Source organism: Taeniopygia guttata, chromosome 28, assembly GCF_048771995.1.
Source record: "Taeniopygia guttata chromosome 28, bTaeGut7.mat, whole genome shotgun sequence".
NCBI lineage: Eukaryota > Metazoa > Chordata > Aves > Passeriformes > Estrildidae > Taeniopygia > Taeniopygia guttata.
In genome coordinates, this window is record NC_133053.1 from 864,006 (window position 1) to 891,874 (window position 27,869).

Consider the following 27,869-nt stretch of genomic DNA (forward strand, 5'->3'; position numbering starts at 1 on the left):
ATCCCCTCACCGACAGCTGTCTGTCTGCCAGGGGCAGGAAGGCACAAAACTCGCCAGGTTCTAAAAACATCAGCTTTATTGCCACTGCCAGGAGCCCTGCTCCTCCTCCGAGCCCATCCAGACTCCTCCTGATGCCCGGGGACAGCGCCAGGCCAGCCCTACCTGTAGGAATTGGCCTTGTGTTTTGGCAGGAAGGTGAAGCTGGGCGGGACGGGGCCCAGGAGCAGCTCACTGGGAGAAAAAACCGATCCTAGAATTAATCCAGAGACCTCAAATCCCCTCCAGTGCCACCCCAGCCGTGGGCAGGGACACCCCCCACTAGCCCAGGCTGCTCCCAGCCCTGTCTGGGCACTTCCAGGGAGGAAAAACAACAAAACCAAGCCCAAGGAGGGGTCAGTGTTCAATCCCCACCTGTCCGACGGCCCTGTGGCCCTTCAGGGGCTCTGCCACGTCCCTTTTTAGCAACTGAAACGAAATTTGATGCTTCACTACCTTATTTTGATCCAATCATCCACGTTTTGGCTGGCCATGAGGGTCTCCAGGTAATCCCTGCCCAGGTAATAGGGCGGCCGCTCGTTGATTTTCTGAGGTAGATGCTCCAATAACCCGACTGGAATGTACCTGGAACAAAATGAAATTCAATAACAGTGAGAGCTAGGGATTCATAAATGACTGTTCACAGATCCTCCTGCCTGGGCAGCAGTACCTGCACAGGAAGGAGAGCCATTCCAGCAGGAATTTCCTGGTTTTCTCCACTCCCTGAGTGTCTGAGCCCCAGTGCTCCAGGCCGTAGTTGGTGAAGTCCTTGAGGATCTCAAATCTCTCGCTGGAGGAGATATCCCAGTGTCTCTGCTCCTTGATTTCCGTGAAAAGCCAGGGTTTGATGAGCGCCCCTCTGCAGCCAAAACAAAAAAAAGGGATTGTTATTCCCATCACTGATGCTCCTGAAGATTTGAGACACTTTCCAGCACTGATTTCCCAGCCAATTCTGTTTTAAATCTTCTTTTCCAGTCCAACAAGAAGTTCCAACTGATACAAATTGATTTTACTAATTATCAGAGTGGTTTCACTGAGAGGAAATTCCATGCTTTGGGGCTTGTTTAGGGATTTTTTAATCCTTTTTTTTTTTTTTCCCTCTTGAACCACCAGAGCTCAGGAGTGAAGGGAAACACAGGCACTTGCCTTGCAATCATGATTCCAGAAACTCCCATCTGCATGGCTCGATTTGCATCTTCATAGGACAAAATATCCCCATTTCCTGCCCGGAAAGGAGGGAGAAGCCAGAGGTCAAAGAGATCCGTGAGGACAAGTCAAAGTGAGCTAATCCAGGCATGGGATAAAATTCAAAATGGACACAACATCCAAGAGCCAGATGGTCCAAAGAGGCTCCTGGTTTGGATTCCCAGGGATGTTTCTGATGGATGTTCCCTTACAAGGAAAAAAGGAGCCTTCTCCTCTTTTCTCTGCTCTCTGCTCGTTTCCTTGAAGGTTTTGGGATTTTGTGCCACAAAATGCAAGAAAACCTCTTTAAAAGGGGGTTTAATCACCCCAGGCGATTCGTGTCCCTTCCCTCAGGAGCACCAGGGATGCTCCAGCCTTTCCCCCACGCTACGCACCCTTGGGAACATTGGGAGCACGTTCTTTGCCCCATTTTGGGAGGATCTGAAGCAGGAGGAGCACAGAGGGAGCCCCACGTACCGAAGAGAGGCATGGGGCTGGCCAGGCGGGCGCACTCGGCGATGTAGTGCCAGTCTGCACTGCGGGTGTAGCGCTGCTCCCGGGAGCGCCCGTGCAGCTGCGGAGAGAGGCGGGACAGCGGCTGCACGGCGGGACAGGGACAGGGACAGGGACACCTCGCTGCTCAGGAAGGGAGGGACAGGGGGCAGGGACACGAGGGTGGGGAAGGGAGCCTTGGGATTGGCCTTGGGATTGACCTCGGGATCAACTTCAGGATCTGTGGGTGCTGACGGAGCGGAGCTGGGTGAGGGATCCCTTGGGATGTACCGTTGGATTTACAGAATTCACAGAACCACCAGGTTGGAAGAGACCTTAAAAGTCATCGAGTCCAACCCAGCCCAAACCTCTCAACTCAACCCTGGCACCCAGTGCCACATCCAGACTTTGTTAAACACACCCAGGGGTGGGGACTCCACCACCTCCCCAGGAAAACCATTCCAATACTTTGTCACTCTTTCCTTAAAAAACTTTTGCCTAATATCCAACCTAAATTTCCCTTGGGGCAGCTCGAGGCTGTGTCCTCTGGCTCTGTCAGTTCCTGGAGAAAGAGCCCAGCCCCTTCCCAAACTGAGGGGCCCAGCACAGGACACAAAGAACTGGATTTAGAGCCAGGGGTGCTGGCAGCAGCCTGAGGGAGGGCTGGGCAGAGCTGAAAGCGCTGGAGGCTTTTGGGGTGATATTTGGGCTATTTGTGAGCCAGAGGAAGAAGTGGCTCTCTGTAGGGAATGCACCATGGGCCAGAACTAATTCCCCATTCCCCACTCCTGCCTGGGGGAAATTCCTGCTCCAGAGCACTGCAGGAATTCCCCCATCCCTGGAACTGTCCGAGGACAGGCTGGGATAGTGGAAAGGGATGGGATCAACTTTAAGGTCCCTTCCCAAACCATCTTGGGATTCCATGCTCACGGACCCAAGGCTCGGGAGCGGGGAGGAAAACACCTCCTGCACCTGGATTTTCCTCTTTTATTGGCAGAGGACACGGAAAGGTGGGGGAAGCTCATCCCAAACTCATCTCCAGGCAGAACTCCCAACCCCACACATCCGGCCCCATACCGTGACCATGGAGGCGCCCCACTCCCGGATCCTGGGGATGAGTTTGTGAGCCACGTTAACCTTTTCCTGCACCCCAGTGCGGATCTTCACTGTCACTGGGACATCCAGCACCTGCAGAGGTGGGAAGGTGAGGCCAGGCTGGACGGGGCTCCACCAGCTCAGCCTCAGGCGCTCCGACTCACCGAGTTCATCCCGCGGACGATCTGCTCGAACTTGTTGGAGCGAGTCATCAGAGCACAGCCTCCTCCCTGTCCAAAACATGGACCTCAGCACTTTGCTCGCAGAGTGGAGCGTCCTTGCAGCATCTCCAAGTTTGGAGAAAGCGGATCCTTCAAGCAAAAATTCTCCAGAGTGCTTTTCCCTCCCAAATCCCACCAGCTATTTCCTGCTCCTTATTCCCCTTCTCACTGAGACCATAAATGAACTGGGAGCTGTGGATCAGACTGGAAAGAGCAATCAGGCAGCAGAGGATGAGGGTGAAGACAAGGATTCATGGAAGGAAAATGCACCACAGAACTTCTCACCTTCTTGTAGACCAGGTCAATGGGACACCCGACGTTGATGTCAACGAAGTCCACATCAATTGTCCTGTTCAGGAGCTCTGCACACTTGGTCATGGTGTCTGGAAAGGCTCCCTCCAGCTGCCAAAGGGAAAGAGCTTCCCTGAGCTCCCCTTGTCCCCTGGGAAGGGAGTTTCTGGAGGGCGGTGGGGTGCTAAGGCCCACCTGCACCCCGAAGATGTCCTCGGTGTGGTGGCGTTTGAGCAGAGCCCACTCGGAGGACTGGCCCTGGAGCAGGTTGGTGCACACAGCCATCTCCCCGCAGGTGACATCTGCTCCAAAACGTTTGCAGATCCGTCGGAAAGGAAGGTTTCCACACTGCCAGGGACAGCAGGGACAGGGATTGTCACGAGATCTGCTCCGTTCCAACCCTGCCCACAGCGAGCTTTGGCACAAGGATGGAGTTCCCGACCTACCGTGGTCAGTGGAGCCAGGTAGAGCTTGCCTTGGATTTCCAGCTGGAAAACAGGGATGGAGGAGCAGGTCAGCAGAGCTGCAATGGTTTTTATGGGATCACAGAATGGTTTGGCTTGGAAAGGACCTTAAGGATCATCCAATTCCATGCCCTGGCCATGGGCAGTGACCCTTCCACTATCCCAGGGTGCTTCAAGCCCCGTCCAGCCTGGCCTTGGACACTTGCAGGGATGAGGCAGCCACAGCTGCTCTGGGAATTCCATCCCAGCCCCTCCCCACCCTCACAGGGAGGAGTTCCTTCCATATGTAAGAAATGCTCTGCCTGCCTCCCCCAGCTGAGGACTCTCCAAGGGGTTTCTCTTCCATCTTTCCATGCACAATCTCCACCACGGGACCAGGACACAAGGGACTCTCACCTTCTTCTTCTCGCACGGCCGCAGCTTCGTCACATCTTCATCTGTCAGCGGGCCCAGGGTTGGGATGGAGGGAGCACCTTCAGCTCCTTGGGAGCTCTGCAGGACCTCAGGTCTGAGAGCACCTTCAGCTCCCTGGGAGCTGTTCAGGACCTCAGGTCTGGGAGCACCCTCAGACCCTTGGGAATTCTGCAGGACCTCAGGTCTGGGATCACCCTCAGCCTTTTGGGAGCTGTTCAGGACCTCAGGGTTGGGATCACCCTCAGCCTTTTGGGAGCTGTTCAGGACCTCAGGGTTGGGATCACCCTCAGCCCTTTGGGAGCTCTGCAGGACCTCAGGGTTGGGATCACCCTCAGCCCTTTGGGAGCTCTGCAGGACCTCAGCTTTGGGATCACCCTCAGCCCCTTGGGAGCTCTGCAGGACCTCAGGGTTGGCAACACCCTCAGCCCTTTTGGAGCTGTTCAGGACCTCAGCTTTGGGATCACCCTCAGCCCCTTGGGAGCTCTGCAGGGCCTCAGGTTTGGGAGCACCCTCAGCCCTTTTGGAGCTGTTCAGGACCTCAGCTTTGGGATCACCCTCAGCCTTTTGGGAGTTCTGCAGGACCTCAGGTTTGGGATCACCCTCAGCCCCTTGGCAGCTCTGCAGGGTCTCTGGTTTGGGATCTTCTCCCTGCTCCTGCAGCACAGGGCTGTCTCCCAGACCCTCCTGGGGAGCAGAGCACTCGGCCACCTCAGCAGAGCCCCCTGTGGCTTTGCCTCCCTTCCCAGCACGGAGCCCACGGAGAAACTCCTCGGCCTTCTGGAAGCTGAACCTCCTCTTGCGCAGCTGCTGCTGGAGATCCTTGGAGAGGCCGTTCCTCACCAGCAGCTTCCCTTCCCACTGCTGGGCCAGGGCGGCGTTGAGCAGGTTCTGGTGGCCCTCGCCGAGGTGGGCGCGGCCGAAGCGGCAGGTGACACCGTAGGGACAGCGGCCGAAGGTGTCGAAGAGGACGCAGCGCCCGCCCAGGTCGGCCGGTTTGGCCGCCAGGTACTCGGACACGTCGTGCAGGAAGCGGCAGCGCGGCCCGAAGCGGCACTGCCCGCCACAGCCCTGGGGACAGCACGGGGCAGGGCACGGTGGGCATGGTGGGCACGGCAGCACGGCCCCGAGCTGCTCTGAGCCTCACCTGAGATGCCCAGGGGAGGAGGGAGTGCCCCCAGGGCGTGCTGCACACCCTTGTGACACTCAGCTCATCCCTCGCCCCCCTCTCCCAGCTGGTTTTTATGGAATTCCAGACCGGTTTGGGTTGGAAAGGACTATAAATCCCATCCAGTCCCACCTGCAGGGACACCTCCCGCTGTCCCAGGCTGCTCCAGCCTGGCCTTGGGCACTTCCAGGGATCCAGGGGCAGCCACAGCTGCTCTGGGCACCCTGTGCCAGGGCCTGCCCACCCTCCCAGGGAGGAATTCCATCCCAAAATCCCACCTGACCCAGCCAGGGCAGGGCCCTGTGTCCCACCTGTGTCACCGAGGGGCACAGCCTGCTCTGCTCGTAGCTCTTGGGTTTCATGCAGGGGCGGCTCTTGTTCTGCCCCCGGGCTCTCTTCTTCTCCGGGCGCTCCTCCTCCTCCTCCTCCTCTCCAGCATCCCCTCGGCTTTCCCCATCCTGGCCGGGCTCCTCTGCCTTCACCCTCTTGGCTGGGGGTTCACTGACCTGCTCCTCTTCCTCCTTCTCCTCCTTTTCCTCCTCTTCCTCCTTGCCCCCTGCCCGCAGGTAGGCGTGGAACTGCTCCTTGGAGGTGAGGAACCTGTGGGGAAAGGGGGTGTCCGTGGAAAAGGGGGTCAGGAGTGGGGGTTATGGGGGTACCGGGGTGCAGGAGGGGCTGGGGATGGGCTGGGGGGGTCGTGGACAAGTTGGGAATAGACTGGGAGGATTCTGGAGGGGTCAGACACATACTGGGGGGGTCATGGAGGAACTGGGAATGGACTGGAGGGGTCATGGAGGGGTCAGACATGTACTGGGGGGGTCATGGAGGAACTGGGAATGGACTGGAGGGGTCATGGAGGAACTGGGAAAGGACTGGGGGCATCATGGAGGAGCTGGGAATGGACTGGGAGGATTCTGGAGGGGTCAGACATGTACTGGGGGGATCATGGAGGAGCTGGGAATGGACTGGACGGTTCCTGGAGGGGTCAGTAATGTACCGGGGGGTTTATGAAGGGCCCGAGCCCGCTCGGGGGGGGTTACGGAGGGGTGGGGCAGGTTCCGGCGGGTCAGGGGGGGCCGGGGCCGCCGTCCCGCACTCACCGGGCTCGAACCGGCGCCACGCCGGGAGCGGCTGCGGCCGCCATGCTGCCGCGCGCGGCGATGACGTCAGCGGCGGGGCGGGGAGAGCACGTGACCGGGCGCGCGCGCTATAAAAGCGGCCGCCGGCGGCGCGGCCCCCTCAGAGCGGCGGGAGCCGCGGCCGAGTGCGGGATGTTGCATGAGGCGTTTGTGCGCTCTCCGAGGCTGATTCGGGGGCTGCCCACAGCCCCTCACGAGCCTCAGGGTTGCCCAAGCACGGAGAGAAGGCCGTCGTGCAGCCCTCGTCCCGGGGAGAGGTGTTGTCCCTTGTAGCAGCTCCTTCAGGCTTCTCTTTGGGGACACCTTTGGCTGTCCCAAAGACACTCTTTGGGCAGCTCCTTTGGCTCCTCTTTGGGTGTGAGGGGGCCGCAGCTGCTGCTGTGGTCTGGTCCCTGAGGGTGGGCATGGCTGGGAGGATCCCTGAGTTCAATTTAGAACTGAGCAGTGTCACATCAGCCAGGCACACAAAGTGCTGCTTTGTCTTTCCTTCAATTCCTGTTTTTGGGGGTGTCTGGCTCTCCTGCTGCCTCACAGCTATCGGGGAGAGGATGGAGCTCTACAGCAATGCGGGGTGCTTGGAATGTTTTTTTTGTCATTTTAGGGTTATTTTTAGGCAGTGAAGGCAAGGACTGCCTGTGCAGTGCTAAGGGATGAGCCAGCTCTCGCTCCTGAGCTGCCCTGGCCTTTGGTCCATGGGTGGAAATTTGGGCTGAAAACCAAACAAACCGCATCAAACACACCAGCTCTGACCTTTCCTCCCTCCCTCCCCTGCAGCTGCCACGTCTGCCCCGTGTTTGTGCCGCTCTTTGCCCCTCTCCTGCTCCCCAGCCCCTCCGAGCCCGGCGAGTGCGAGGAAGACGCTGCAGTGAGGGGGCTGATGTCTCACGGGTGACTATTTGGAGCCCTCCTGGATGGAGTTTCCTCTCCAGCTCCGTCATCTCCGCAGCCCCGTTTGACTCAAGGCTTGGCTCAGCTGCTGAGAGGGTGAGAAAAGGTTGTAAAATCCAAGTGCAGCAAGACCTGCGCTCCATCTTTCCTGTCCCACGCCTTATGCTGAATCAAAACTGAATTTTTAGCTGGGTTCAAGCTGTCTGTGAGGCTGGACACGGGGTCAGCTCTGCTCCGTGCAGGCACAAACATGGAGACAGCTTAACTCGTGGGTTTTGTCCTCATTTAGGAGCTGCTGGAAGCTCTGGAAGTGCCACTGCTTGTGGTGTTGGGGCACTGCAGAGCTGTGTGTGCACGTGGGGTGGAGGTGAAAGTGCACGTGGGGCTTGGATTCTGGAATTGTTGAATTGAACAATTCTTGGATTGTTTTCCTGTTTTAGCTCGGTTCTTTCCAGATGCTCCATCAGAAATGGCTCTTGGGAGGAGCTGGGAGCCCTGTGGGTGCTCCTGCTGCTGCCAAGGGTGGGCAGGTTGCACCATGAGGCCAGGCTGCTGTGGGAAGAGCTTGGGGCTGATTGGGTGTTAATTAGTTCTGGAGTGAAATATGAGGAATGCAAAATACTATTTTAAGCTTCAGCTTGGCCGGGGGAAGGAAGGAAGGAAGGAAACGAGGCTCTGGGGATGAATGAAGCGATTCCACTGCTGGTTTTTTGGGGCAATAAGCCTGAAGTCAGAGCTCTTTGGGCTGGCTGCAGCCAGCTGAGGTCAGACTTCGGCATCTAATCCCTGCTCAGGGTCTGGCTCGGCAGCTTTACGAGGCTGAGCCTTGGATGAGCTTCCCAACAAAGCCTTTCCCAGGCTGGACAGGGCTTGGAGCAACCTGGGCTAGTGGAAGATGTCCTTGGCCACTCAGGGGTGAGCTCTGAGGTCTCTTCCAACCCAAACCATTCCATGCTAGGTTTGGAGAGGTGCTGGCTCGTGTCTCCTTCATCTTTCCAGCCCTTCAGGTTGGAAGAGGAGCCAGGGGAACGAGGAGCTGGATAAATGTGGGGTGAACACAGAGCTTGGAAGGCCAGAGCTGTCACTCCCACATCCTCCAGCAGCTCCAGAGAAAACCAATCCCCACCAACTCACTGGGAAAGGCCAAGGCAGGAAAGAGGGAAAGGTTGATTACAGGAAAGTGGGATATAGATACAGCAAGTGCTAAGTCAGGAAAAGTTCAGCTCCTTCGAGGTCCAAGTTAAACACGTATTAATGAACCTGCCCCTTCCACAGGCTCCCACACAAAAGTCGGATGTGTCAAGCCCCGGGGTCTGAATTAGGAATTAGCCAAAAAACGAGGCTCTGCAGCAGCCCCAGGAGCAGCTGCCGTGGGGAGAGAGCTCTGGGCTGGCCACGCTGGTCTGGAGCTGTGCTGAGTGTTGTGACACCTCTGCTGCTCACAGTGCCAGGGGGGTGAGTGCCCCACGTGTGGGGCTGGCTGGGTGGGTGGGAAGCTGTGGGGGCACCTCCGGCTCCCGTCTTCTGCTCAGAGCAAATCCATTCCTCATGTGGAGGAATGGATTCCCCCCTTTTATCCGGTCTCGTTTCAGCAGCACAGCTTCCAGCCTTCTGAAAGGAACAGCTCCCATTGCTCATAAATCTCCTATCAGGAAGCTGTTTCCAAGATTAAAGCCTTAAACGTTTCCCCTCTCTGCTTTCACGGCCCAGCTCCCAATTCCCTCCCTGCTGCCATCACCAGCTCCATGCCCTCCCTCTGGGCACGCCGGGGGCTCTGCCTCACGCCAGGCTCTGTCTGCTCCGAGGAAAATCTGTGCTGGGACGCTTTGGAATTGGGGTGTGCACCCCAAAGCTTGGGAACGGCCGCTCCGGGCTGTGTGTCAGGGAGTTTGGGAAGCTCTCCCTGCTGCAGTCCCTCCTGGCTGGCTGCAGAGCCGACTGAGGGTTTGGGGCAGCTGAAGGTCACGGTCTGGGCAAGGCCCCGGCTTTGGGATGAGCTCCCCAGGGCTCGGGGCCTGCTGTGGGTGTCGGGTCACCTGGAGCGTTCCCAGGACTGGGAGGATTCTCCGTGGTAGTGGGGCCTTGGATCGGTGGTGTGTGGGCAGGGAAAGGCAGGGAAAGGCAGGAGGGAGCTGGGAAAGGCTGGAGGGAGCTGGGAAAGGCAGGGAAAAAGGCAGGAGGGAGATGGGAAAGGCAGGGAAAGGCAGAAGGGAGATGGGGAAAGGCAGGAGGGAGTAGGAAAAGGCAGGAGGGAGCAGGGAAAGGCCAAGAGGGAGCAGGAAAAGGCAGGAGGGAGCTGGGAAGGGCTGGGAAAGGCAGGAGGGAGCTGGGAAAGGCAAGGAAAGGCCAAGAGGGAGCAGGAAAAAGCAGGAGGGAGCAGGGAAAGGCAGGGAAAAAGGCAGGAGGGAGCAGGGAAAGGGATGGAGCTGGGAAAGGGATGGAGCTGGGAAAGGGACCGGACATCTGGGCTCACGTGGGAGCGCTGTGGGATCCCGGGGCTCTTGGCTGTGGCACTCAGCCCTTTGTTGGGAAAGCTTGGAGGAGACCCCAAACCTTTTCATCACACCCTAAAACGAGAGGCAGCCCAAGGCCCCAGCACGGGGAGAGGCGGATTCCTTGGCAGGGGCTGCTGTGCTGATGGAAGGGGCAGGATGTGGCTGTCCCCAGTGCCCTGGGCATGGCAGCAGGGGCACGGTCCCAGTTCTGGGGGCTCTGGGGGCATCTCTCACCAGCCTTTGTCCCTCTCAGCCTTCAACCCCCTCAACCCTGCTGTTCCCAGGGGTGTTGTGGGGAAATTCCGTGGGAGGGTCCCAAAAGGAACCTTCTCCTGTGGCCTCTGCTGTCACCCGAGGTCACCAGTCCCCTTTCCGTGCAGGTTGCCTAATCCCTCGTGGCTCAGCCTGTTGGGAATTAGGGGAGTTGAGGATCTGGGCAGGAAAGGTGCTTGCCTTCAGCCCTTTATCTGGCCTCTTCTAATGCCCTCTGTGCCACCAGATAAAATCTTGTGTGCGTTTTTAATTTGGATTTTTGCGCCAGAAAGCAATGCTGAAGTTTCCTCCTGACATTTAACGCACTCAGTCAGTGACAAACCGAATAAACATTCCTGTTTCGCTGGGACAAAGGCTCCAAGATCCTGCTGGGACTAAAATGTTTCATCATTTCCGAAGTAAAACGTTTCAGTTAAAAAAAAAAAAGAAAAGAACAACAGCTAAAAATGACACGTTTCAATGTTTTTCTAATTATTTTCTCCACTTTGGCTGGAACTATTTGTCAAATCTGGCCTGGCCTCTCAAGTAGCTTTGGAACCTTCCAAAACTGCTATTTTGGGCACTTTTGCTGTTATTGATGAATGAGTTTGATCCTTGCCCTGTGTTCCTGTTCATTCCAGGTGTTTTCTGGGGTGTCTTACAGGTGGATGGAGCCTTGGTGCCATGGGCAGGGACACCTCCCACCATCCCAGGTGGCTCCAGCCTGGCCTTGGGCACTTCCAGAGATCCAGGGAACTCCAAACCAGGGCTCCCCACCCTCCCAGGGAGGAATCCCACCCCAGTATCCCACCCCTTGGGGTCCGTGCTGTGCATGACCTGCACTCAGCAGCGCTGCATCTCTGGGCCAGGATCTGTCACTTCCAGCCTAGCTCAGGCCCTGGTGACAAAAAGGCAGCTGTGCCTCTCCTGTGGGCCAGGATCTGTCACTTCCAGCCTAGCTCAGGCCCTGGTGACAAAAAGGCAGCTGTGCCTCTCCTGTGGGCCAGGATCTGTCACTTCCAGCCTCGCTCAGGCCCTGGTGACAAAAAGGCAGCTGTGCCTCTCCTGTGGACGTGGTTCTGTGCAAATCAGGGGGAGGAGAGGCGAGGGAACACTTGGTGTTGTCCCTGGGAAATGGTGAGGTGGGAAGGTGGCACTTGGCACCAGGGAGGGAGCACCAGCTGGGGTTGATCAGCCCTGATAAAGGTCCTGTGGGATCTTTGGGGTGTTAATGCAGGACAAACGTCCCCTCTGGCTCTGCTGGGGCTCTCAGAGCTGAAGGAGCAGCTTTCCCCAGCAGCCCTGGCTGTGCCTGGGATGTGGCCCCAGAGCCTGGGGGTGCCTCTGTGTCCTGGGGGGAGTGAGGAGGCTGCAGTGAGCCCTGCCTCTCCCCTTCCCCAGCTGGAAAATCCCTCCCCAGCCCTTTCTCCCCCTCTGTCCCCAGATCCCTTCTCAGCAGGGTCTAATGCCCTTGCTCTCTAGGCTGCCTTAATTCTGCCACCAGATGCCATCTGTGTGTGTGGGTGCTGAGCTCCCTCCCCCTGCTGAGCCCCAGCTCCTTCCAGCAGCGTTTGACAGGCAGGAAATGTCTCAAACCCACGGAGTTCCTCTGGAATTCCTGGGGGTGCTGACTGGATTGAGGACCCAGATTTGTGTGGGGGTTCCTGGGAAGGAGCTGTGGTCACTGCTGTGTGAGGATGTGGGAGCTGTAGCTCATCACCCCTAGGGGATTTCCTGCTCCCAGCAGGACACATTCCATATCCCAAATTGTCCTGTCACTGCAGGCCCTTGCCCAAAGTCTATTTCCGTGTTTTTTGTTGTTCCCTTCAGGTGCTGGAAGGCCACAGTGGGGTCACCCCAGAGCTTCTCCAGGCTGAGCAATCCCAACTCTCCCAGCCCTTCCTCGTAGGAGCCGTGCTCCATCCTGCTAATCCTCCTCTGGATTTGCTCCAACAGGTTTGTGTCCCCAAAAAACCACCCTGAGCTGGGTCAGGGAAGGGCAGCCCGAGCCGTCTGTGCTCATTTTCATCTGCAAGGATGGCAACAGAGCCCTGCCAGAGCTCCAGGAGCCTTTGGACAGCACTCCCAGGCACAGGGGGATTTCTGGGCTCTGTGCAGAGCCAGGAGCTGCCCTCTGCTCCCCGTGGGTCCTTCCCACTCAGGATATGCCAGGATGGATCCATGCAGGGCTGTAAAATGAAAACTGCTGCTCCACAGAACCACTGAGTTCTAAAAACAGGCGACAGCTTTCCCAAAGCTTTCCCTTAAGATCTGGGGCTGCCCTTCCCTGGTTAAACGTGGGATCCTGGTCTACCTGAGCAAGACTGAGCAGCTTGACCTGTTTTCCCCCACAAAACCTCCCTGTTCCCTCTCATTCCCCTGCCCCAGAGGTTTCTGCACTAGGCAGCATTTGCAGAATTCAGAGAGTCTCTCCTCACAGCTGCTTTTGCTGCTGCCCCTATACAGATCATCAATATCCATGTGCTTCATCAGCTTCATCTCTTGTGAGTGCAGGTGAGCCCGGTGGGCAGAAATGCTGATGTCTGACTCCAGTTCAGAAGGCTGAATGATTTCTTTATTATAACTATACCATAATACATTAAAATGCTATTTAAAGGAGATACTGAAACTACAAACCTACTTTTTCTAACTCCCATATCTGACTCTCTCCAGAGCCCAGCCCCAGTGGGGTTGGATTGCCCACCAGGCTCAAACAATCCTCACCAGAACCCAACCAAGCAACACCCCAGGGAAACAATTCTCCAAGCACATTCCACATGGGAAAACAAGGAGCAGAAATAGAAATTGTTTTCTCTTTCTTTCCTCTGTGCTCCTCTATGAAAATTCCTGAAAGTGAGGAGAATGTTCCTGCCACATTCACCTTGGTCTGGAAAGAGCTCCGGGAATCCAGCACGGGATCAGCCTCTGGAAAATCCTTCCCTGTGGGGTCCGGGAGGCGAGTGTTTGCCACGAGAGGGGGGTGTGAGCCCGCTGGGCTGGCTCGGGGCGCTCATCCCGCTCTCCCGGGGATGCTCCATCCCGCTCTCCCGGGGATGCTCCATCCCGTTTTCCCGGGGATGCTCCATCCCGTTTTCCCGGGAATGCTCCTGGCTGCCATCTGGGCAAGGAGCGCTGTGCACAGCCCCGCTCCTCCCTGGGCTGCTTAAAAGCATCGTTTTCCTCGGATAGATCAGCGTTTTCTGCATTTATCTGTGTGTGTTTTCTGCATTTATATGTATTTTCTGCATAGATCTGTGTTTGTTTTCTGCATAAATCTGTATTTGTTTTCTGCATGTATCTGTGTCTTCTGCATGTGTCTGTTTTCTGCATTTGTCTGTGATTGTTTTCTGCGTATATCTGTATTTTCTGCATGTATCTGTATTTTCTGCATGTATCTATGTTTGTTTTCTGCATGTATCTGTGTTTGTTTTCTGCATGTATCTGTATTTTCTGCATATATCTGTATTTTCTACATGTATCTGGTTTTTTTCTGCATGTATTTATATTTTCAGCATTTATCTGTGTTTGTTTTCTGCATGTATCTGTATTTTCGACATTTATCTGTATTTTCAGCTTGTATCTGTATTTTCTGTGTATATCTGTATTTTCCCCGTGAGCTGCCCCCACTGCCCCACATTCTCCCTTTGCACTGATGCAACTCTCCGGGGCTGTGGTTGCAGAAACCCGGTTGGAGGAGCTGATCTGGCTCATCCCAGTTGTTTTTTCCCCCCCTTTCCCAGGTCAGGAACATTTCTTTCCCAGGTGTTCCTTGAGCACGTTGTGTCCTGGGGTCGGAATTATCCCAGCTATTCTCTTCTATTTGCTGGGACATCAAAAGCCCAAATTTCTGCTGCTGGGTGATCTCCAGGTCATCAAGGCAGACCCACGTACAGAAAACTTGGAGAAATTGTTTGATTTCAGCTTGAGCTCAGACTGGGAATGGAGAGATCTGAAGTTTTTTCTGGTTTATGTCTTTTCTCTGTTGATTTCTTCCATTATTTTGCAGCCCACATGCAAAGACTAAAATGCACAAGGAAAGGCTTGGATGTTCAAATAGCCTCTTGTGTGGAATATTCCCTCCCACATCAGAGAAAACAGAAAAACAAATAATCTTTTTTTTTTTTTGAGGAAGAAAATCATTAACATTCACTGGAATTTAAATTTTGAACTCAGTTTTGTGACTGGGGCCCGTTATGTGCCTTTGTAAACCCAAATATTTTTATCCAACAAACCATCTCCTAGCGAGGCTGACTCCAGGGAGGGTCTATCCACGGGATCCAAACCCAGCTCTCCTCATTTTGTGCCTTTTTCCTGGGGATTTGAAACCTTGGGAGCAGGTTGTGGGTCTGTGGAGCCAGGCCATGCACGTGCTGTGCAGTTGCAGCGTTTGCAGTTGAATTCTTGTGTGAAATTTCCTTTCTGCTCTGGCTGCTGCAGGGAGATTAGGAATAATCCCCAGTCCCCATCCATCAAACTTAATTAGGGCCATTTCCTAATTTCTCCAGCTGCCCATTTCCTTTGGGCAGCTGGAGAAGACCGAGCACCTTGTCATCACTTCCAGGAGGGAGAAGGACCCACAACCTCCCTCCAGGGTGGGCTGGAAAATCCCAACCAACATCAGGGGACCAAAACAAAAAAAAAAGAAAAAATCTGCTCAAAAAGCAGAAAATCCCGTGATTTAGGGGATTCCAGGTACTCAGTGATACCGTGCTCAGTGCTCTGCTCCTGACCTGTTTTCCTGCCTCTGCCTCCCAGAAATTGGGAGATCCTGGGCAGTTTTTCCCGTGTTTTTCTCTGAAGTGGCCGTGGTTTGTTTTTCCTGAGAAAGGCTTTGTGATTTTAGAAGATGTCAATTGAAATCGAATCTGAATCTGTCCCAGGGAGGCTGTTGGTTGGATGAGCGTCTGGATTTATTTATTTTGTTAGTATTTGTTAGTTCTTACGTTGTTTATGCATCCCTTAGGTCCCATCCCAAGGAAAACACGGAGGGGAGGGGTTAAGCTAAAGCCGCTGTCTTTTGAAATGTCCTTTAATCTCCATTTACACAAGGGAAGTTTTTTCCAGAGGTCACAATCAAAACGTGTCCCAGTTATCCTGATGAGTTGTTCCTCACTCTCTGATGTAGAACCTTGACAAAATGTCCTGGATTTGACTTTTTCCTGTGATTTGGGGTTTCCTGGGTGGGTTTGGGGTTTCACCTGGGGAAGCCAGTGGTGACCTGAGCTGACCCCACAGCAGGGGAGGGGAGATTCTGCCCTGCCCAGGTGAGACCCCACCTGCAGAGCTCCCCCAGCTCTGGGACAACTGCAGAAGGACCTGGGGAGAGTCCAGAGGAGGGCCTGGAGCCCCTCTGGAGCTCTGGGGGGGTTCACTGGAGAGGAGAAGCCCCAGGCAGAGCTCAGAGCCCTTCCAGGGCCTGAAGAGGCACCAGGAGAGGGACTTGGGACAAGGAATGGAGGGACAGGACCCAGGGAATGGCTCCCACTGCCAGAGGGCAGGACAGCCACTGGTCATACTGGTTTAGGCTGTACTGGCATTGATTTGAGCACTTTGTGCCGCCTCTGTCCCCAGACAGCCCCTCAATGCCACACCTGGCAAATTATCCAAAATGTCCTGGTCCTCCAGGTGGTGCTTTTTTTGTTTTTTTTTTCCCCTCAGGATATATTTGTGACCCTGACTTCCCTCCCTTGGCTTTGCTGGGCTGGTAGAGCCCTCATTCCCAAGGGCTGGGATTTGTAATTCCTGGCACGGAAAACAGCATTTAATGGATTTGTTGGGTCCCTTTTTATCAGCCTTTCCAGGCTGCCTCTTATCTCAGCGCTCTGGGGAGGGCTGAGATGGGATTAGGAGGAGTGCAGGCTGATAAGGGAGGCAGGAAGGCCCCGAGCTGGGGAGGATGGATGCAGCTCCAGCAGCAGAGCTGGCAGGGATGAGGGATGGATGGACCCAGCCTGGGGAAGGAGGCAGCCCTGGAATGGCAGCTCAGGGCCTGGGAGTGCCTCAGCACCTCCTGGAACCTGTTGGGCACACGTGGAGGGAGCTGACACTTGGCTTCCTGCACGTCCTTGCCAGAATCACAGAATAACCAGGCTGGAAGAGACCCCTAATTCCCTCCTTTAATTTGCCTTTGCTTATTTTGAATACGAAGCTCCTCCGTGGCAGTGTTTATAGTTCATAAAGCCTCGGGCCCTTTGCTTGTTCTCCTTTTTCCATCCCTCCTGAACCGCCTTGGCTCGCTGTGCCCTTTCCCTGCCTGCAGAGCACCAGGATCAATCACAGTCCCTGTCCCCAGCCACAGAGTTCCCATCTCCTGGGAATCCTGTTCCCAGACACCGCAGTGCCTCCCTCACAAACCCTTCCCCTTCTCATCCCTTCCAAACTCCTCTCCTCTCTCCCGAGCCTGCCGAGCTCTCCCAGCCTCGAGGAAGGTCCCTGTCACCTGCAGGACGCCCTGGGTGTTCCTGGGGTGGGCATCCCACCTGCTCTGGGAGCTGTGGAGGTGCTGGCTGGCACCTCCTGGCCTTATCTGCCTGCTGGCACAAGCAAATGCCACCAGCTCGCTGCTCCATATCAGCCTCGGTCACCGTTTCCCTTTGGCTCTTCCCAAAATAGGTCCAAAGCAGGAATGCCCCGATTCCATCTGGCCAGGGGTGTGGTGAGGAGCCAGTGCTGGCTGCATCCCAGCCCTGCTCCCCTTCCAGGAGCTCCTGGACCAGGGTGGGCCTTGTTGGGAGAATTTTCTTTCGGTTGTTTGTACTGAACTGAATTTTCAAGTCACCTTTTTGTGCCCCAGAAGTGAAGCGCCGCAGTGAAGCGGCGGGGACTGAAAAAGCTGGGAGAGCAGAAACAGCGAGCAGAAAACAAGCGGGATGAGGATGTGGGAAGCTTTGGGATGAGACAGAGCAAATTTTGTCCCTTGGTGGTGTGGGGACAGACCCACAGCTCTGGATGAGAACAGCTCTGCCATGAGCCGGGGCGTGGTGACAACAGGGATTCGAAGCTGTTGGGAAGGTAACAGGGATTTTGGAGCTCTGGGATACCTGCCCTGCTCCCAGCGATGCAAAAGTCAGCAGGAATGTCCAAAGCTATCAGCAAAGTCTGTGATTTTCTGTGAAAATAAATCTAATCCTGCTAGGAAGCAAACAGAGCTGCTGCTTTGCTCGCTGGGCAGCTGCTCCTGAGCCCTCACCCTGAATTTGGGGATCCATTCCCTGCTCAGGTGTCACCAAGCTGAGGCCCCGGGGCAGCTTTGGCAGCGTGACCTCCCGGTGCTTTCCACAAGTGCTTTCCTGACCCTGGAAGAATTTTCTTGTGGCCTTAATGAGCCATCTGGGGGCAATTAGTTCTCGGTTTTATGACATCCTGGCTTTTCTCATGGAACGTGGCACGGCTGAGCTGTGCCGGGTCTGCAGCCACATCTGGGAAGGAGGGAGGGGAGAGTCAGGGTCCGGCTTTGCATCCACCCTACTTATTTTGTTTTTTTTTGAGGAGGAAAATCATTAACATTCACTGGACTTTAAATTTTGAACTCAGTTTTGTGACTGGGGCCCGTTATGTGCCTTTATAAACCCAAATATTTTTATCCAACAAACCATCTCCTAGCGAGGCTGACTCCAGGGAGGGATCCAAACCCAGCTCTCCTCATTTTGTGCCTTTTTCCTGGGGATTTGAAACCTTGGGAGCAGGTTGTGGGTCTGTGGAGCCCATGTGTGACCCTGCAGGAGCTCGATCCCATCCCTGGAGGATCCATCCTGCTGGACCCTGTTCTCTCCAGCACTTCTCAAGGCTCAGGTCGAGGCAGCTTCCTGAAGTTTCCTGGAGTGAGGGATTATAGGAAGGATTAGATGTAAACCTCTGCTGCTGCAGTAAATCACATTTTTCGGTGCTGCCAGCCAGGCAGGGAGCAGAGCCGGCGTTTCCCGGGGCAGCGCTGCTGACCCCAATTATTTCGGGGTGCTAAACCACCGCCTGTCCCTGCTCTGCCATAAACTGCTCCACTGCCTGCAAAACCAACCAGCCCAAAGAGGAAATAACAAACAGCCTCCCCACGGGGCTCTTTCCCAAGCTCTCGGCGTTTTGGGGTGATGTTATGAAGGTTTTTCTCTGACCCCAAGAGGTGGAGGTTTAGAGATTGGCCCCAAAATTCATGGGAGCAGCTGAAGAGACCTTCCATCACTCAGAGGATGCTTGGGACAGAGCTGTCATGGTTTTATCTTACAGAGGAGGAAGCTGAGGCACAAAGTGTGTTCCCCACTGCTGGAAATGAGGATTTCTGGGATTTTGGGGTGTTTGGCCCAGAAGATCTCACTGCACTGCCTGTGCTGGACAGGATGCTGATCCCAGTCCTGGTGCTAGGAAGAACCAAAAGGAGAAGCTGCTGCTGGGAAGCTCCTTAAGATGAGGTTCATGAAAATGAAGTTCTGATGGTCCATAATTTAACAGCCCATGTGCAGCAAACACTCCAAGAAATCCATAAAAAATCCTGCATGGAAGAAAAGGCCATTGAGCTGTTCCACTGGGAACGGAAGGGCTTTGTTGTCTTTTATTTTCCCCTTCTAGTTCACTCCATCAGCTAATGGCTTTTGCTGACAGGTATTTATCAGCCTGAACATGCTTTCCCTAGTCTTGGAAAAATAGAAATCTTTACTCCTGGCTCCAATAAAGAAATCAGCCCAATATCCCTGAAGGAACCAGTGTGGATATCAATCCTTCTCCTGCCATCCCAGCTCTGGGAGTCGTTAAGAGGGGAATGGCAAAAGCAGAAAGTGAAGCCACCCAGGCTTAGGAACGAGCCCTGAATTATTATTTTTAATTTTTTTTTTTTTTTTTTTCCAGCCAGAAATGTCGTGTTCTTAATGAGCTGCGGGGCAGAGCGTGCTCACAGCTCTCCCTGGGGCTGGGAAACATCATGTGAAACAACCCAGTCCTGGCGTGGGAGAGGATTTTTGGGGAGGGCAGGGTGGCAGCGTGTCCCCACCAGGTGTTCCCAGGCCCTGGCTCTGGCATCCCTCGATCCCTGTCACACCAGGGGGAAGGAGAAGGGCTCAGCACCTCTGGAGAGTTAAATCTCCTCTCCTTCCCACCCCGTGCTGAATTCCTCCTTCCCTACACCCCTCTAGGAGGCTGAAATCTGCTCCTGTCGGAATCTGGGGTATTGATGGTTCTGAGATTGTAAAAGTCTCTGTCTGTCAGCCCCGCTGCCAAAGCAGAAGCCATAATTGGTCTGTGCTGGTTTCAAGGTTGTTTATTCAGTTTATCTCTAACATGTTCTGCTGCCCTGCCGCAGCTCTGTCCTGCAGGGCAGCGTGTGGGGCTCTGCCCTCAGTGGGATGGTACAAACATTAAATACCACAAACTACCTGTGCTGGATTTACAATAACGTGCCAATATCTGTCACCTACGTTGGACAGTGTGTCCCCAGCCTGAACCAACAGAAAAATGCCAACACCACAGTGAAACATGGAGGGCATGAAGAAGGAGGAAAAGGACAAGGCACACCCAATTTCCTCCATCTTGTCCCCTTTGAACCCCTCATCTAGAATCCTAAAATTTTACTTTTGCACCCGTGCCACACTTAATTATTACTCATATCAAACACTCAGAGCTGGTAATTGATCCTGTAAGATTGAAAACTCTTTTCCATGGCCAGAGATCACAGCCAGTGTCTCTGGGGGCTCTGTCCAGGGGGGTTCCTGACCCCTGCCAGGGTCCCAGGGCAGCCAGAGGGAAGCTCTGGATTCCCACATGCTCCCAGCCCTGTCTGCAGCAATGAAAACCGCTCTGCTTGGATTAACCAAGTCTGGCCTTACAAAACCCTCTGCTGAGCACGGCTCAGGAGCACCGAGCAGCCCAGAAAGGGCGGGAGGTGCTGACGGATTTATGGCTGAGGAAACAGCCCGGAACTCGGGAGATGCTGCTCCCCACCAGAAATGCACTCAGGACATTTTTTCCAGCACTAATTGGGATGAGGATTGATGTCCTCGCCCCTTCTCTCCACCAGGGGCTTCCCTTTGGAGCTTCTTGAAGCTCTAAATATTCCTGGAGTGAGATTTTTTTCTTTTTTTTCCTATGAATTCCTGCTGTCCTGGTGACTTTTGGACATCTAAAGAGTCTAAGCAGGTTTGTTGAAGCTCTCGTGCTCTCCGTGTATATGTGTGACTACATCTGTATATTTACATTTTATGTATATGTGAACATATGTGTAGAGACTATAAGGAAATTAACTCCTATTCCATTGCTCAGGGCTGGGATCTGCACATTCTCTTTGGAGTATTCCATGCCAGACATGAGCTCTGACTTATATTTTGAATTAAAAAAAAAAAATTTAATTAAATTGGTGTTTGTGAGCTGCTGCAGGGTGGGGGTGGCTTTGGCCACTCTCTTGCTCAGGAAATAAAATGATGTCACTTGTGAGAGCTGCAGGGTGACAGGCACCAGCTTCCACCCCAAAGTTCTTGGGTGCCACTTCCCAGCAGGGATCACGATGGGGATGCCCCAAATGGGGCACTGAGCACCTCAGGGACCCTCCAGCACACTCAGAGGCTTCCCCCTTGCCCTGGTGGTTCAGTTCGTGGGAGAAAAACATTTTGTACAGAGCCCCGGAGCAGCAGGAGGAATTTTCTAAATGGATAATATAATCCAAAAGGTAATTCAGAGGGTAACAAAGCCAAGAGAGCTGTTTTCAGCCAGCCCAGAGGTGTTTTCCTGGGTGCTGGGCTGAGTTTGGGCATTGCAGGGTCTCTGAGCGTGTCTCTGCAGAGATCTCTGCTTCCCTTTGTGCATTGGTTGCCTTTTTCCTGAAAATCCTGCACAATTCCTCCATTTCACTCCAGGCACTTCCCCCAGATTTGAGGAAAGATTCCTCCTGGCTGATGGGCAGAAGTGGGAAAAGCACTGACCTGGGGAATGGCTGGAAGCACAAGGATTTCCCTGCAGGGTTATATTGGTTGTAGGAAAAATCCTTCAGGGGAAAAGCTTTGGAGTCACCATCCCTCTCACTGGCTTGGGAATGTTCTGGACTGGGAAACCTTCAGGGATTCATTATCCAAACCACGCTGGCTTTCACTGCAGAGCTCCAATTGTGGTTTTATGGGGCTGGGCTGAGATGATTGCATTTAAATTCAAGGCAGATCTCCTCTGCTCCTGGGGAATGGATGTTAGATCCCAGCCCTGCTGGGAAATCCGAGTTCTGCAGGTGTGGGAATCCAGAGCTTCCCTCTGGCTGCCCTGGGACCCTGGCAGGGGTCAGGAACCCCCCTGGACAGAGCCCCCAGAGACACTGGCTGTGATCTCTGCCCATGGAAAAGAGTTTTCAATCTTACAGGATGAATTACCAGCTCTGAGTGTTTGATATCAGTAATAATTAAGTGTGGCACAGGTGCAAAAGTAAAATTTTAGGATTCTAGATAAGGAGTCCAAAGGGGACAAGATGGAGGAAATTGTGTGTGCCTTGTCCTTTTTCTCCTTCTTCATGCCCTCCATGTTTCACTGTGGTGTTGGCATTTTTCTGTTGGTTTAGGCTGGGGACACACTGTCCAACGTAGGTGACAGATATTGGCACGTTATTGTAAATCCAGCACAGGTAGTTTGTGGTATTTAATGTTTGTACCATCCCACTGAGGGCAGAGCCCCACACGCTGCCCTGCAGGACAGAGCTGCGGCAGGGCAGCAGAACATGTTAGAGATAAACAGAATAAACAACCTTGAAACCAGCACAGACCAATTATGGCTTCTGCTTTGGCAGCAGGGCTGACAGACAGAGACTTTTACAATCTCAGAATCATCAATACCCCAGATTCCGACACCCCCCCGTGGGGATTCCACCCCAAAAACTTCTCCCAGGCTGATGCTGAGCGGTTCAAAGACCGATGTTCCCTTTCTCCCTCGAGGAGACTCTCAGGCCACGTCTCCAGGACAGATTTGACACAGCTTTTCCTCGTCCTCTTGGACTCGGACCCAGCTGAGGCCATCTGCTGTGGATGGCTGCTGCACTGAGGTTCCTGTTTCAGCTGAAACAAGATCTGAGCCTTGTCCAAACAGGGGTTTTGCAAAAAAAGGGAAGGAAAATCCAAGTAAAATCCGACAGAAATCCATCCTTAATGGTGAATCTTTGAGAAAGCCAAGCACTGCTCCAGGAGCTGCTGGGAGGTTTGGGGAGCATCTCCCAGCTCGGGAGGAGTTGTGGCATCTCCAGGCTGGGCAAAGCCTGACCTGTGGCTTACCCCACCTGCCCAGGGCTTTGCTTCTGCCCCTCTCATCCCCACAGGCTCTGAGACACTCGAACTCCCTGCCTGGACATCCTGGCACCCCCTGGCATCCCGGGCAGGGACCAAAAGGGATGGAGAGCAGGAGCAAGGAGCAGCCAAGCCACAGCTGGGTGGATCACGGGCAGGTTTTAGATCCATCCCCGTGGGGATTAGAGCAGAGGATCAGCAGGGGAGCTCTGCCCAGGGCAGGGCATGAGCGTGAGAGGATGAGAGGAAGTTCTGCTGGTGCTGCCTGCCAGCAATAATTGGGATCTTCTCAGCTCCCCTCTGTTGGAGCCTCTCCAGGAACACACAGAGCTGTTCCTCCCCTCGTGCTCCCAACACGAATCACGAGTCTCCTACACTGATTTCAGAGGGAAAAGCCACCCTGGGACAGCGAGTCCCAGTTCCCATGGAGAGGAGGAGTCACTGGGAACACCTCAGTGCTCACCTGGACCTCCACAAGGGCTGCGTGTTCTCCTGGAGCAGTGGGATGCAGCTCCCACCCCTCCAGTCCATCCCAGCTGTTATAAATGAAAATTTGTCCAGCCAAATTAATATGAAAAATAAAATATTTATTTTGCAATCAAATTTTATCTAGCCAGCCACAAGGAAAGAGCAGAGCCGAGCTTGGGGTCGGCACCAGAAGTCAGCCTCAGCAGAGGTTTTCCTCCATGCCCACACACCTCCATCCTGGCACAAGGAGATTTTATAGGGAAAATTCCACCTGAGGCCAAGATTTCGGCAGTCAGTCTTTTCTTCCATTCAGAGTCCATAGGTTAATAAGATTTTCTTTTTGGTGATGAGGGAGAACAATTCAGTGTCTGGAGTTTGTTGATTCACATGGATCTGCCTGAGGATTTCCATGATTTCCATCTCGGGTCGTTCACAATCAGCCCCTGGGGTTTCTGTATCTCCCCAGCCATGGCCCATCTCCTGGCCAGCTGTACCTTCTTACTTGTAAATCAGTTTCCAAAATACACCCGGTCTCACCTGCGAGGGTGGGGGGAATCCTAATACAAACATGTATACCCTAACAAATATCACATATATCATATTAGAAATGGCACGAGTTATATCTACTACACATAACACCAGCGATCCTTTCCCAGTATCTCCACGCTGTGATTGTGCTTTTCTCTGCCTTTCCCTGGCCAGGGCAGAGGGTTCCCCTTGGATTTTGCAGGTTTTCCAGCTGCAGAGGCAGCAAATGCTGAGGCTGCACCGAGCGGGCTCCGACTGTGGGGTCAGGGAGCTGCTGCACAGTAGCTCCAGAGAAGGGTCTGGGGATTAAATTTCCAGGAACTGCTGGGGCCCGACTCAGATTTGAGAGCCACCCGATTAAAAATAAACACAGAGCTCTAAGATGGGCCGTGCTGGGCCCCAGCGGATTCCATCAGGCCTGGCTGGGCCTTGGGATGGAAAGAGTGCCGGGCTGGAGTCGCCCTGGATCCCCAATCTCGGGAGGATTTGGGAAGCAGAAAGTTCGAGCTGGGGCCTCTGTGAAATTCTGGCTGCTCAGAGATTTTCCCACATTTTCATTCGACCTACAGCTCATTGGAGTGGTTTTTGTTTTGTTTTATTTTTTTTTTTTTCAGAGGTTTTAAGGGCTGAAAAGCTCCCTGTGTCTGTCTGGTGATTCCTGGTTTCTCTGGGAGCTGTGCACCGTGTCCCTGCAGGGTTAAAGCCTGGGGGAAAGGTGGTTTTTTTGGGTTTTTTTTTTCCAGTTTGGAAGGTGCAGGAGCCAGCAGAAAGAGCTGGGAGGATGGACACTGCCTCAGGGTGCTTTTTAGCCAAGGTTTCCATGAGTGCAGCCACAGCCATGAGACCCCTGAGCCCCCCAGGCCCTCCCCAGGGGTGGGAGCACAGGGTGGGCACACAGGGCTGGCTCCTCTCTGAGATGGAAATTTCTCCTCTGGCCAGAGGCAGGATCTTGGCTGGCATCCCTGTCACTGAGCCTCGCCACCTTCCAGGGCTCACTTTGTTCACAAAGAGCCTCAGATAAGCTCTTGGCAGGGCTCAGGGCAGGGGGGGGTTCGTTTTAACCTCTTGTATCCCTCAGAAGCTGCAGCTCACACCCAGAGCCCGGGGCTGGGGCAGCACTCGAGGCTCTGCATGGGTGGGAAGCACCAGCATCACTGCCAGGGTGGCATTGGGGAGGGCACAGAAGTATCCCCAGTTGGAAAGGACCCACAGGGATCACGGATCCAGGCCCTGCACAGACACCCCAACACCACCACTGTCCCAGAGCATTGTCCTGGAGCTCTGGCAGGGTTGGGAATGTGCCCATTCCCTGGGGAGCCTGGGCAGTGCCCAGCACCTCGGGGGCAGAACCTTTGCTGAGATCCAGGCTGACCCTCCCAGAGCAGCCCCAGCCGTTCCCTGCTGCTGTCCCTGACACAGGGAGTTCCTCTCCACTTCCCATCATCAGCAATTGTGGATTGCCATGAGATCTTCTCTCAGAGTCCTCTTCTCCAGGACGAGTCGGACTAGGAGCTTCCCCAGCACCGAATGTCTGTGCCAGCCTGAAAAACCCCTTTAACCCCAAACTCCTTAACCCCAAACTCCTTAACCCCAAACTCTTTAACCCCAAACCCCTTTAACCCCAAACCCCTTTAACCCCAAACTGTGGCAGGAACATTCTTCTCCCTCTCAGGATTTTTCATAGAGGTGCACAGAGGGAAGAAAGAGAAAACAATTCCTATTTCTGCTCCTTGTTTTCCCATGTGGAATGTGCTTGGAGAATTGTTTCCCTGGGGTGTTGCTTGGTTGGGTTCTGGTGAGGATTGTTTGAGCTGGTGGCCAATCCAACCCACTGGGACTGGGCTGGAGAGAGGGGCACGAGTTGGGAGTGAGTTGGATATGGGAGTTAGAAAAAGTAGGTTTGTAGTTTCAGTACCTCCTTTAAATAGGATAATAATGGATTATAGTATAGTTATAATAAAGAAATCATTCAGCTTTTTGAACTGGAGTCAGACATCAGCATTTCTGCCCAGGAGCTTCACCTGCACTTACAACACCAAATCACAAGCAGGGTTTGAGGGAGCAGACCTGGGCATGCCACGGGGTGCTGCACCCCCTGACCCCAGAGCAGGGCCCTGCAGCCTGCCCCATTCCCAGGAAAGGCTCCTGGCAGCCTCCCCTCATTTATCTTCCTCACTGGGCTGTTTACACAAGCCAGAGTTGGCCAGAGGTGCCCGGCCCCGCTGCTGCCAAGGGAGGAAGCTGGCACAGCACAGGCTCTGCTGGCTGGCACCACTGCCTGCACCGCTGCCGGGCACCCGAAGGGCCAGGATGCAGCTCCGGGCCTGGGGCAGCGCTGCCTCCGAGCCAGAATTCAACAGAGTAGAAATCCATTTAGATTCAGAGCCAAAATTCAACAGAGTAGAAATCCATTTAGATTTACAGCCAAAATTTACCAGAGTAGAAATCCATTTAGATTCAGAGCCAAAATTCAACAGAGTAGAAATCCATTTAGATTCAGAGCCAGAATTCAACAGAGTAGAAATCCATTTAGATTCAGAGCCAAAATTTAACAGAGTAGAAATCCATTTAGATTTCAGTAAAACGTGCCGCTTTAAACTGGATAAATATGCTGTTTAATCTAGTAAAAACCTACCCCAGCTAAAGAGAAAAAAATGCAAAATTTCCACGCTAAAAGATAAAAAAGACTCCTCAAACCTTGAAACAGACAGTGCAGAGTGACCCAAGAGTTCTTTCTGTGCTTTCTGACAAAAACTAAGTACAAGTACAACTAGCTGTAAGTATAACGCAAAATCAACAAAATAAATATGTATTAACCTATTGTAAAATTCTGTGCATATAGAAATTAGTCAGGGTAATAAAAAAAGATGGAGAGTTCTCAGAGGTGCACATGTCCATTGAAAAGCAATAAATCCCCACATCGTCCAGCGCTGTAAATAAACATACCCGTTCCCTACAGATCTTTATTAAACAGAGAACAGATTTCCGGAAGGTTTGATGGGATTTCTGTATAAAAATAATAAAAATAATACCGTTTTTTGGGTTTTTTCCAGTTGCTATAATCAGGAGAACCGCTCGCTGCAGCTCTGAAGAGAGGAACAAACACGGGACAGTGCAGGGACAGTGTCACCTCCCAGGTTTCTCCATCCAGCAGTTTGGGAAAGAACCCAAACATGGCCAAAACCCCCCGGGAGTCCCCCCTGCGGGCTCACCCCGGGGTGCTGGGCTCGGGAGGATGCGGGACAGAGCCCACCCGTGTCCCGGGGTGTCACAGCAGCTCTTGGGGACCATCCCGGGGTGTCACAGCAGCCCCTGGGGACCATCCCGGGGTGTCACAGCAGCTCTTGGGGACCATCCCGGGGTGTCACAGCAACCTCAGAGTGCTGCTGCTGGCCTTGAGGACCATCCTGGGGTGTCACAGCAGCCCCTGGGGACAATCCCGGGGTGTCACAGCAACCTCAGAGTGCCCTGCTGGCCCTTGAGGACAATCCCGGGGTGTCACAGCAGCCTCAGGGTGCCCCTCTGGCCTTGGGGACCATCCTGGGGTGTCACAGCAGCCCCAGAGTGCCCTGCTGGCCCTTGGGGACAATCCCGGGGTGTCACAGCAGCTCTTGGGGACCATCCCGGGGTGTCACAGCAGCCCCAGAGTGCCCTGCTGGCCCTTGAGGACAATCCCGGGGTGTCACAGCAGCCCCTGGGGACCATCCTGGGGTGTCACAGCAGCCCCAGAGTGCCCTGCTGGCCCTTGGGGACAATCCCGGGGTGTCACAGCAGCCCCTGGGGACCATCCTGGGGTGTCACAGCAGCCCCAGGGTGCCCCACTGGGTCCCTCCACTGTTGGCTGTCCCTGCCGGGGTCCCCTTTGCTCGTCCCACCCCAAATCAGGGCTGAGATGCCCTCGGGGTGTTTGGTTTGTGGCTCTTTCCAAAGTCGCGGATTTGGGGCCCCCCTCGTCCCCCGGGGTGACACGGGGACACGGAGCCCTCCCACCTCCCCGCCAGGTGACGGAACAAACAAAAGGAGCCCAGGTGTTCCAAGGGAGAAGGTTCTGGAAAGTGTCTGAAGGTGTCTGAAGGTGCCTCCCCCGGAGATGAGCTCTGGCTGCCAGCCCAGGGAAGGAGCCGAGCTGGGAGGGACAGGGAGGGAGGGAAGCTGGGCTGGGAATGTGCTGGCTGGGGGTCCTGTGAGCCCACCCTGGGTTCTGTGACCCCCACCCAATAATAATTATCCCAAATAATAATTAGTCCATGTGCTCCTGACTTTCATAGATCTGCCAGAAAAAAAAATCAGATTCGTTTTTCATCTAAAGGACAAGAAATTACTTGGATGAGGCTGTGCAGTGAAAACCCTCCAGGTACAGCGGCTTTTCTCCCCACATGTTTCTCAAAGCACCTGATTTTAAAAACAAAATTTTTTATTTAGTTCCTGGCCTCATTTCACCTATTGAATTTTGGAAAGGCTCAATCGACTTTTGTTTTGTTTTGGTCCCCCCTAAAATTGCAG

General features: G+C 54.0%; 1 protein-coding gene and 1 long non-coding RNA gene across 7 annotated transcripts; one reads left to right on the forward strand and one right to left on the reverse strand.

The window, feature by feature from the left end:
* Positions 1 to 58: 58 nt before the first annotated feature.
* Positions 59 to 6,536, reverse strand: DUS3L (dihydrouridine synthase 3 like). Of its 3 annotated transcripts, XM_072919388.1 has the most exons (14): positions 6,464 to 6,536; positions 5,675 to 5,963; positions 4,376 to 5,266; positions 4,181 to 4,330; positions 3,767 to 3,808; positions 3,516 to 3,668; positions 3,315 to 3,431; positions 2,973 to 3,038; positions 2,791 to 2,901; positions 1,699 to 1,795; positions 1,183 to 1,258; positions 707 to 895; positions 493 to 621; positions 59 to 231 (listed from the first exon to the last, which is right to left on the reverse strand). In XM_072919388.1, exons 1-14 carry the CDS (start codon positions 6,505 to 6,507, stop codon positions 159 to 161), a joined length of 2,427 nt encoding a protein of 808 aa, XP_072775489.1. In that variant the 5' UTR covers positions 6,508 to 6,536; the 3' UTR covers positions 59 to 158. The 3 variants fall into 3 exon arrangements, with proteins under 3 accessions (XP_072775489.1, XP_030112587.4, XP_072775490.1); XM_030256727.4 differs by having other exon boundaries at positions 4,181 to 5,266; XM_072919389.1 differs by having other exon boundaries at positions 59 to 250; positions 4,181 to 5,266.
* Positions 6,537 to 6,610: 74 nt separating this feature from the next.
* Positions 6,611 to 27,609, forward strand: LOC115490831 (uncharacterized). Of its 4 annotated transcripts, none has more exons than XR_003956776.4 (4): positions 6,611 to 6,759; positions 7,277 to 7,486; positions 11,968 to 12,093; positions 26,420 to 27,609. It is a non-coding gene; the product is annotated as an uncharacterized lncRNA (long non-coding RNA). The 4 variants fall into 4 exon arrangements; XR_012052182.1 differs by lacking the exon at positions 26,420 to 27,609 and adding an exon at positions 18,358 to 18,823; XR_012052183.1 differs by lacking the exon at positions 26,420 to 27,609 and adding an exon at positions 12,992 to 15,235.
* The last annotated feature ends 260 nt before the right edge of the window (positions 27,610 to 27,869 follow it).